The following is a 10,904-nucleotide window of genomic DNA, read 5'->3' as shown; positions in this document are numbered from 1 at the left end:
GGACCTGGGTTCCTAGCGCTGCCCAGGAGCCTCCGTGACCGCAGCTCAACCTTGCGCCTTGCACTAGGGAAGCACTTGCTGAGCCAAACCCCAGATTAGAAGTTTCTCAAGAGCGCAAAGTAACTCCCCTGCGGGGGATTCAGCCACGCCCCGCGAAGTGACCACCAGTTCCTGAGGTCTCAGAAAACATCCACCGAGTGACAATGTTTGCCACTTTGCCTTAGAAGTGGGTGCAAACAGCAAGACCAGGAGTGGGTTTAAAGTTAGGAAGGAAGCTGATCCAGTTCCGTGTTACACCATAGAGCCCACAACAAACCCCGGCGGGTAACACCACCACGGACCTCCGCTCCCAACTCCCAGCAGCGGCCGAGGCTGTGGTGGCTGAGAGAATAGAACCCGCTGGGCTGCTGCAGCCTGCTCACCTGCCACCAAAATCTTAAGATTTTAAGGAGCCCCTGGGGGGCTGTGCACAAATCCTACCTCTCGGCCCCAGCCTTTATAAAGGAGCCTGAGGAGAGGCGGCGGCTCCGCTTTTCTGAAGGTGCCAGGTCTGTGGGGAAGGGCTCATGGGGTGCCGGGGGGGGGGGGTTGCGGGGAGGGGTAAGTGGGGACACGAGGGCGGGCGGCTCTGTGTGTTCTCTCACAGTACTCAGCTGCTACCACCCTGCCGCTGTGAGGCACACAGGCTCCTGTCTGAGTTCATTGCTAAAGCCTTCTCTCTCCATCACACCTCAGGTCCCCCCCCCCCCGCCCCACCGCCCCGCCTTTTTCTCCCAGGATTTCCACGCAACCTCACACCCAATCTCTTGGCGTATATTTCTCTCTCTCTCTCTCTAGCCCCAGCCTCCCTCCTTCCCTCTCGTCCTTCTCCTGCCCTCCTCCTCCACGCCTCCCTCGTTGCTTTACTGGGAACAAAAGTGTTTATTTTGTGGGGGAAGAGGAGGCTGCAGCCTGGGTAGCAGCCACAGAAACAGGCTGGGGCCAGAGGCAGCACCAACCGCCGCGGCCGCCGCCGGAGACTCCAGCGCTCAGCTGTTCCAGGGAGCAGGTACTGCCCAGACAGGCTGGCTCTGGCACTGACCTCTCTCTGCCCTGGCTGTCTGTGCTTTCTAATCAGCTCTCTCTTGAGGATATGTCCATTTATTTACCTTATTCCTGGCCTTGAAGCGTGTGGAAGATTCCAGATTTACAAAATGTGGGGACAGAGGCCCAACGGGGGGGGGGTGAGGGGGCGGCACTGACCTTGTTTTCTGCGTGTGGTCTGATGCTGCTGAGCGTGGGCCCAGCCGAGTGAAGGATGCACCGGGATAGGCCCAGATTGTTGGAGACGGTTTGAACCACACCATCAACCACCAAGCTTTAGGTAATAAAGAGACACCCAAGGCGTTTCAACTGGAAATCCCCAAAAGCAAATCTACCCTTGAGTTGTAGGCCCGCAGCGAGTGTAGTCTAGTTGTGGAGCACTTGCTAAGAACACCCAGTAGGTCTCTGGTTCCCAGCCAGGCAACCCCAAAATAGAGAGGAAGTTACTGTACTGATCCCAGGGGCAACTAGCTTGTCTCTTCAGAATCAAGTAGCTACAGTCTTCTCCCAGCTTGAAGGGGGAAAGTGAGGTTTCTTAATGATCAGGTTTTTTTGGTTTTGGTTTTTCAGGTTGTTTTGTTTTGTTTTGTTTTGTTTTTGAGACAGGATCTCTCTTTGAAGCCCTGGCTGTCCTGAAACTCACTATGTAGACCAAGCTGGCTTCAAACTCAAAGAGCTCTGCCTGCCTCTGCCTCTCAGGATTAAAGACATATGCCACTATGGCTACAGGAATAATCTTTTTTTTTTTAATGGAATGTCCTTAAACTCAATAAGCCAGTTAAAGAAGTTTAAAACAGCAGAAAAATGTCAAAATCAAATGCATTTAAATCAGTGACATCCATTGTGGATCTTCATAAGTTGCTAGCACTTTCTGCTAGGAAACCTGCTTCTAACTTGTGTGGACTGTGTGCTGTCCTAAGAGCACTGAGGTTCTGGAAGTCCACTGCGCGAGTGTGCTAGGAAATGTTTAAAGAGCAAATTTGGGTACTGCCTGGCTGTGGAAGGGTGCCCCGAGACAATGAGGCGGCGGGGGGGGGGGAGAGGGGGCAGCAGGGGGCTGTTGAGGAGACACGCTAAGGAAGGTGAGCGGAGGGAGGGTTCCTTTGGCCCGAGGCTGGTTGGCAGCAGGGTACAGACTAGCCAAAGGGAAGCTAAAGGACTTCACAGCCTGTTATTTTCTCACAGAACTGGCGTAGGAACTGAGGCAGCTTACAGAGAGGGCTGAAGGCCAGGGCCCACACCGAGGGCCACAAGGAAGGCTGCAAATAGGCACAGTGAGAGGCTTTCTTCCATGGGCTCTGAGCCTGGACGCTGGGGTTGGTGGTGAGGAGGGTTGCTAAGGACCTTCTGTGGCCTGAGCGTTGTGCCAGGTCAACACTTGTAATTGGTTACATGGGCAATCGATTGCATCGGTAATCAACTACGTGGGTACTTGGCAACTGTGCAACTCATGTCTGTTGGACGAGAGCACACGGTGCCCTGCCTTCTGGGACTCCAGGATACATCAGAGATGAAGATGATCGTGGTCAATGGGTCCTCCGCCTGGGTGCTGCTTGAATGTTTGGCTCTGCCTGGAAGTTACAGCAGAGTGGTTAGCATGTGTGAACAGAGTTCTTGAAAGTACTGACAAGGGAGGACCCCCTGATAAATAATTGAAGGCAGAAATGGGGAGAGTAAGGAGAAATAAGAAAACTTTGTGAAGTCTGCAGCCAGTTGCTAGGAGGCTGCATCAGGGAGAAATATCCTCAAAAACACAAAGGAGATGGGAGGTGGCAGAGGAACCCAGGATGCCCTGAGCCAAGGCACTGGCCATCTTTTGATGTCTTGTCATCCCTCTCGATGGCTCACTGTGTTGCAGCCAAACTGGCCCCACCACTCCCACCACAGAGCATTGACAGCACTCGAACACACTTCCTCCCGGTGTGTCCAAGTCACAACTCAAAGGCCATTTTCAGCAGGGCCTTTTGCAACCAGCATACTTTTTTTTTTTTTAACAGCCTTGTGTGTTCTGTCTTCTTCAGAGCACTTGTCACTATTCCAAATGATCACTTATGAGTGTGTCTTTACTTGCTTCTTACCCGTCTCTGCCATAGAAAGACCATGGTGAGCGTGCAGACTTCCTTCGCAGCTTTGTTTTCCAGTACCAAGAATGATGCTTGCCACAGAGTAGGCAGCTGTAGAAAACGGGAAGAGGGAGGGAGGGCAAGGGAGGGGAGGAGGGGGAGGAGGAGGAGGAGGAGGAGGAAGGCGCCTGAGGAGTGTTCAGGAGATGACTTCTAGTGGGCCACTGGTGAGGAGTCAAGACACCCAAGAATCACCTTGCCAGCGAGGAAGGAGGCCACGGGACACGCTAGACCATCTTTCCTCCTGATACGTCGCCTTTGAGAGATGGCTGGCTTAGGACCCAGTAGAGCAAGAGACAGTTCTAGGCTTTTTGTGCAGAGTGAGGTTGGGTCAGGGTGTTCCTCATTTCCCTTTGCTGTTCCCGGATCCTCCTACTTCCGGTGTCTTGGGCCATTTCCCAACCTTTGCTGTCACATACCAGACCTTGAAATCTAAACACAGATCAAATTCTTTCTTACCTCAAAGGCTAACACCTGCACCCAGTCCAAAGGGACAAGAGCTCAGCCTGACCCAGGAAAGGGCCGGAGCCTTAGCGAGTCAAGAAATACTCCTTCCTTGCCCTCCCCACCCCACCCCACCCCCCATGCCAGTGGTTCTGTTCCTGTTGGCCTTGTGGCCCTCCTGCCCTCTGCAGGGCACCGGGCAGATGCAACCCCTTCATGTTTCAGGGTCTCCGGCTGCTGAGCAGCTGCAGGACATCCTGGGGGAGGAAGATGAGGCTCCCAACCCCACCCTCTTCACAGAGATGGACACTCTACAGCATGATGGTGACCAGATGGAGTGGAAGGAGTCAGCCAGGTGAGAGAGAGCCGCGTGGAGGGGCCGTGTCTGGGCTCAGGCTGGGCAGAATCTCCTGGTGGGGAAGTGGCTCGTCACACCTTAAGTTCTGCCAGGGAGCATCTCTGTTCACCAACATCTTTCCATCTTCTTTGTGTGTGTGTGTGTGTGTGTGTGTGTGTGTGTGTGTGTGTGTCTAGAACTGTAAACACTAAAGGAGCAAATGTAAATGATTGTTGTTTTCGTCAAATAAATGCAACTGCAAAGGCTGAGGGACTAGCTCTGTTGGCAAAAAGTGCTTGTTTGGGGGAATGCGGACCTGAATTCTGTCCCTAGAATCCATGTAAATAAGCTGACAGCAGTGCTGTGCTGCTTAGAACCTCAGTGGCAGCCAGAGAGTAGAGATCAGCAGAGCCTGTGGTCAGCCAGCCTAGCCTAAGTAAGTTCCAGACCAGTGAGAGGGTCTCTCTGAAAAATGGTGGGCAGAACCCAAGGAACAAGCTTGTCCTTTCTTGAAACATATACCCGAACACACATGTGCACTCTCACACACATGAATAGGCGTGCACACACACACACACACACACACACACCACACAATGTTCACGAACCCCCCCACAGCCCTGCCACATACACCGCACACACACATATGCACACACACCACACATGCACATAAACACCACACTCACACACACACATATATATACACACACATACCACATGTACACACACACCACATGTACACACACACCACATGTACACACACACACCACACATACATACATATACATACCTCACACCACATACATCACACACATATACCACACACCCCATACACACACACACACACACACACACACACACACACACACACCCCACAAGCATATGCATGCCAAAAAAAGAGAGCATGGAGAGAGAGCTCCATGCACAGGGGAGGGAGTTAAGCTATCTAGAAGGTTAGTGGGGGGCTGCACGGTGACGTCAGGAGCCGAAGTTGGGTCTGAGTAACATGGATGTTGTCATATCCCCAGTGGCTAGGACAGAGGGACCTCTGAACAGTCCCACATGCTCCCAAAAACCCAAGAAGAGGCGGGGGGTGGGGTGGGGTGGGGTGGGGTGGGGTGGGGTGGGGGGTGGGGGAGACAGGGACAGCAGGAGAGGCCCTGGGAGGGCTGCTGAGAGCTGAAGACTCTGCTGTTTGTTTCTCAGCTTTTCCATCATTTAATCACAACCCTCCTTCCTGGAGAACTAATAATTTTGTTTTGTTTCATTTTGTTTTTTGAGACAGGGTTTTCTTTGTGTAGCCCTGGCTGTCCTGGAACTCACTCCGTAGACCAGGCTGGTCTCAAACTCAGAGACCCACCTGCCTCTGCCTCCTGAGCGCTGGGACTAAAAGCGTGTGCCACCACCTCCTGACGAGTAGTAATTGTTTTAACCTCTGTCCAGGTGCGGGAGTGTGTTTGTGAGTGTGTTGTCTTGCGGTACTCATACACGTGTGTATGTGTATGGAGTACCAAGGTTGATATTAGGTGTCTTTTCTCGATTTCTCTTTACTTTATAGTTCATGACAGGGTCTCTCTCTGGTACCAGAGCTTACCCATTCAGCTGGTCTGGCGAGGGTGGCTACCCAGCTTGCTCTGCCTCCCTGCGCTGAGTCTACAAATGAGATGTCACACTCACCTGGCTTTTACATGGTGGTGGTGGTGATCCAAACTGAGTCCTCACACTGAACAGCAAATACTTTACCTGTCGAGTCATTTTGCTATGCAGGAAAAAAAATTTTGATTTTAGTACATTAAAATCTAGGCTATGGCTGTGGCTCAGTTGGTAAAGCGTGTGCCTAGCACACAAGGTCCTGGGTTTGATCTCTACCAACAAAAGAGAGCATGGAGAGAGAGCTCCATGCACAGGGGAGGGAGTTAAGTGGAAGCACATGGCTGTAACCCCAGCACTGAGGAGGTTTTTCTTTTCTTTTCTTTTTTTCTTTTTCTTTTTCTTTTTCTTTTTCTTTTTTTTTTTTTTTTTTGAGACAGGGTTTCTCTGTGTTAGCCTCAGCTGTCCTGGACTTGCTTTGTAGACCAGGTTGGCCTCAACTCACAGCGATCCACCTGCCTCTGCCTCCCAAGTGCTGGGATTAAAGGTGTGCGCCACCACAACCGGTGCTACGTAGCCTGTTTAAGGCCAGCCTAGAATATCTGAGACTCTGTCTCAAAACAAAAACAAAAACAAAAACAAATTACAATTAAATCAACTAAATTCCATAGAAAGAAATTAGATAGTAGAACAGTGGTTCTCAACCTTCCCAATGCTGCGACCCTTTAATACAGTTCCTCATGCTGTGGTGACCCCTCAACCACAAAATTATTTTCATTGCTACCTCATAACTGTAATTGTGCTACTGTTATGAATTGTAATGTAAGTATCTGATATGCAGGACATCTGATATTTGACCTCCCCCCACCTGCCATCAAAGGGTCATTCAGAGCACCAAGGGGTCTCAACCAACAGGTTGAGAACCGATGTAGTAAGCCACTCGATTTGTCACGTCGAGCTGAGCTTTGGAATATGCTAAAACATGTATAGTTAGTGTCAGTTATCCTGACTTCTCTCCCCTAAGACCCCCAGTTTGCCCCCTCGGAGGCGATAATGTCCCAGTTGAAAATGCATAAGTTAACTAATTCCCAGTGGTGCCCAGGACAGGGTCTGCGTGGTGCCGTTCTGACACTGGGAGTCTGAAGGCTCCCTCTGCGGGCTGGGCAGAGGGAAGAGCGCACCTCCACACCCCCTCTGTCTCTCTAACCCCTTCTCTGCAGCAAGGGCGTCTGGAAGAAGGGCCACCAAGAGGAAACAGGTCCTGCTGGCCTCAGGCAGGGGCCACTTTTCAGCCCCACAGCTCAGTCGGGCCCAGTCCTCCCATGCAAACCCAGGGGCCTCTTCTCATCCAAAGTTTCCTGAACCCCAAAATGCTGAGACTGCAGACTCACCCTCATTTAAGCCCCCCACAATGACATATGGGACAGATGTAAAAGGACAAGTAGCCTGCCAGGAAGGACCAGGAAGCCAAGGCTGGATTGCCGGGCCTCCAGGCCTCTCTGACCCTCCAGCTTACTATGTGCTTCTAAGGTTATTAGGCATATCCCTGCCCTGCCTCTGTTTTGATTTCCAAGGGAAGACAGGGCTGAAGGCAAATTTTTTTGGAGTTAGAGCCTGGGGCCTCTATCCAGGGCTCACAAGATGGAAAAGGACAGTTCAAATGGCCAGAGCTCAGCCTGGAGTGGTTTACAACTGGGAGGGGAAGTCGGGGTGGGTGGGTGGGGGAGGTTGGTGGCCATGCCTGTAATCCCAGCACTCAGGGAGGAAGAGGCAGGTGGATCTCTGTGAGTTCGAGGCCAGCCTGGTCTACAGAGTGAGTCCAGGACAGTCAAGGCTACACAGAGAAACCCTGTCTCAACAAACAAACAGACAGACAACAACAAAAACAAAAGCATAAAAACACAAAATAAACTTCTAAGGGGGAGGGGTCTCAAGCCAGTTTGGCCATAGTCTCTTCCATTCAAAGTAGGTGAATAGAGACAAAGAATGCTTATAAGGCTTTGTCAGAGGCCCAGAAAAGAGGGACTGCCTTCTCTCCCTGGGCAGACTGTGTACCCAAAACCTGTGCTGTGACTCCTTAACTGGTAGTCCATGCCCCAAACCCCAGCACTCCAGAGGCAGGCCATGTGGATCTCCATAAGTTCAAGGCCAGCCTGGTCAACACCATATCAAGCTCCAGCCAAGTTAGGGCTACACAGTGGTACCCTGTTGTAAAAAACAATAATTTCAAACAAACAAACAAACAAAGAAAAAACCAAAAGTGGAGGTGCTTAGTCAGGCCTGCTTGGAATTTGTCACCGCACCACAAGAATGGCAAGCATTTCTCTCAGCTAACAGACTGTGAGACCCACCCCAGAGAAGCCAGAAGTCTCAGAAGTTTCTAGAATCACAGTATCAGCAAATCCCAGCGGGCTCTGGGCCTCTGTAGAGTAACAGGAGGCAGCTGAAAGGGGTGAAGAGTGGCACCTAAGACCCCCCCCACGCTTTGGTATTAGGGGGGCTGATCATACATCAAAGAGAGTGGGGGAGGGGCCCCTTTCATAAAAGTATTTAATTTGTTACACCGAGTGCTGGCTTTATTGAGTTAGGAGCTTAAGAGAGTGAAAATCTCAAATCCGCAAGGAATTTTCCCTGGCGGTGCTTTGTCAGGGTCATTAGTCTGGGGGACATTTCGGGCCCTTGAAGGAGTCACTGCTGCGAAGGCTGAAGTGGCTTTTTGAGCTCTGCTGAGCCTTGCCCCGTGCATATTATCGGGACTTGCACGGGCAGCAGCCCCTTCTGATGTGATCAATGGTGGGAGGCCAGGCCGTTAATAAGATAGACTGCTATTAATTCTCTCTCTTTGGCATTCCCACACAGACAGTCTGACCTTGCCTGAGGGAGGGCTGAGATAGGGGTGACTCCCCCATATGATGAGCAAATAATTTACCCCTCTGCCCCCCCTCCAAAAACACAACCCAACCTTTCTCAAACCAACACCTGCCTGGCCACAAGTGAAGGGACAGGAAGGAAAATGGTCCGGGTTGGAGCCCGCCCAAGAGTGAAGGGCCCTTCAGGGTTACTCAGAAATAACTAGAGCTTAACGCTCAAGAGCCTTGAGAACAAGTTCCAAATCTAAGCTCTTCTGGCTGCCACTCAGCGGCCCGAGGGCGAGAACTTGCCAGAAGGTTCTTAGGAGATGCATAGGCCCTGAGAACATTCCTGCCGTGACCAGAAAAAGGCCAAAAGGCGCATGAGAAGTGGGTCAGCTTGGTTGATTTGGTACACTTTCTTTCTTTTTAGACAGCGTCTCATGTAGCCAGGCTGGCCCTCAGACTCGTTAAGTAGCCAAGGACGGTTTTGGTTTTGGACTCTTGCTCCTCCCCCAGCCTGTTGTATGTGGTACAGGGGGCGGGGCGGGGGTTTGAACCCAGAGTTTCATGCATGCCAGGTGAATGCTCCATCACCTGAGCTGCACCCCTAGTCCTCCACATCGGGACGCTTTCAACCGTTCCAAATTGTTCTCCATATGTCAACAGTACAGCGGAAGCTTGAGCACTCCCATTTCAGCCTTGAACTTGCCTTCATTACGATCTTGCATAATTCTCTCTTGGTATAATTTCTCTTCTTAGTGTGGGGCCGCAAGCTTCTGTAGCCCTCTCTGGGGTCAGCCTTGTAGGGCCAGAGCTATCCCCCCTGTTTACAAATCAGAGTAGGAAGCTAAGACCTCTCACCGTGGAGGCCAACAAACCTGTGTGATGAGGCACGGAAGTCAAATAAGGGGATCCTTGGTGAGGAGGGGGTGTGTGAGTGTAGGACACGGAGGCACGAAGGCTCAAGGGAGGCTTCCGGGAGCACGGGTGCACACATCAAGATGGGAGGGTGGATCGGAGTTAGCACAGCAAGGGTAGGCAACGGGGGAGAGGCCCCCTAGAGCATGGGCTGGGGAGACAGCCGGATGGAGCACTTGCTTAGCATGCACCCAATAGATGAGCTGGGGTGGTTTCGGGGTGGTACAGCTGTAGACCAAGATGGACAGTAGAGGCCTGGGCCTATGTTCCTTGTGGATGGACAGTAGGTTGAGACTGTCAGCACCTGCCATGGTCCACGGGGAGGGTGGCTGTCCTCTAAGGGCCTCAGTTCCCCATCTGTGGAGGATGGAGTCATACATGTCACACGTGAAGCAGAGCGCCTGGCGCCTGGAACGTATTTGGTAAGCTTCAGCCGTTGTCTTCGTTAGTGAGCACTGCAATGGTGGCCAGAGGAAAGAGTTACCTGTGCACCCCAGGGTTCTTGGGAGACCTCCTCACAGAGAAGGGACCTCGGCCTGGCCCTGACATAACAGTGAAGGTCGGGGGAGAGGGTATGAACGTCGAGATCAGGAAGGAGACAGTGCAGACTAGAGTCTGAGGGAGCCAGGTAAGCTGGCGATTGACAGTCCCCTGGGATGACACCATAAACCTCCTGGATGTACAGACAAGGGGACTCAGCCCCCAGAGCCTTTCCCTGAGAGACTCAGTTCAGAATTGGCCAGTTGGTCTGGAGAGATGGCTCAGAGCTTGAGGGCACTGACCACTCCTCCAGAGGTTGTGAGTTCGACTCCCAGCAACCACATGGTGGCTCACAACCATCTATAGTGTGATCTGATGCCCTCTTCTGGCCTGCAGGTATACATGCAGGTAGAGCACTGTATACATAATAATAAATAAAATAAAATAAAACTCACAGAATTGGCCAATTGCTTTGTCTGGTGGCTCTGCTGTGCTTGTATATAGCAAAGTAGACTTCTCCCCTGATCCGGGCCTGGGAGCAGCACACTCCCATGGCTCCCTCTTCCATCCCGCCTGTTACTGTCATTTCCTAGGAGGGGATGGCGCTCCAAAAATTCTCAAATGGCAGTTATCACCAAAGCCTTGCCAAGGTTCGTAGGCCAGCATAAAGGAAGACTTTGAGTTACAGAGAGTCAGGTAATCCTGGCAAGAAGTCAGTGGGTCCACTCCAGACTGGTCTAAGGAAGAGGACCTCATCGGTCTGGTCTGGGTCTCAGATATAACTCATCTTCAGAGATGGAGGCTTTGGCTCTGTGTCCAGAGTCTATTAAACACTAGAATCGCTTAGGCAAAGTGTCTCATGTTGATGCTGTACCCAGCAGCGTCCTGAGGATAACCTGGCTTTCCAGTGTGTCTACCAAGGAGAGAACAAAAGAGCTGGAAGGTGAGAGCCTTGTACAAGTCTTACTGTAAGATCTGTAAGCTCGCTGCTAGCTTGATACAGCTCTCGTGAAGCTGGCCATCACAGGTCATCAGCTCTCTCGCTCATCATCCCCAGGAGCCTAAAAAGATGAAGTT

General features: G+C 51.7%; 1 protein-coding gene across 9 annotated transcripts in view; it reads left to right on the top strand.

The window, feature by feature from the left end:
• Nucleotides 1-248: 248 nt before the first annotated feature.
• SLC4A5 (solute carrier family 4 member 5) overlaps nucleotides 249-10,904 on the top strand; it is a 69,968-nt gene continuing 59,312 nt past the window's right edge. For 4 of the 9 annotated variants that reach the window (XM_084766859.1, XM_084766857.1, XM_084766858.1 and 1 more), the window contains exons 1-2: nucleotides 780-1,048; nucleotides 3,876-4,005. In XM_084766859.1, the coding sequence (XP_084622985.1) occupies nucleotides 3,953-4,005 (53 nt within the window). In that variant the 5' untranslated portion in view covers nucleotides 780-1,048; nucleotides 3,876-3,952. Of the gene's footprint in view, nucleotides 549-778; nucleotides 1,049-3,875; nucleotides 4,006-10,904 lie in introns of those variants that run through there. The other 5 variants (XM_084766863.1, XM_084766862.1, XM_084766855.1 and 2 more) reach the window with 3 other exon arrangements.

This window comes from Acomys minous (genome assembly GCF_964271855.1).
Source record: "Acomys minous genome assembly, chromosome: 17".
NCBI lineage: Eukaryota > Metazoa > Chordata > Mammalia > Rodentia > Muridae > Acomys > Acomys minous.
The sequence above is the reverse complement of the archived record's forward strand: the minus strand, read 5'-3'. Positions and strand labels throughout refer to the sequence as shown.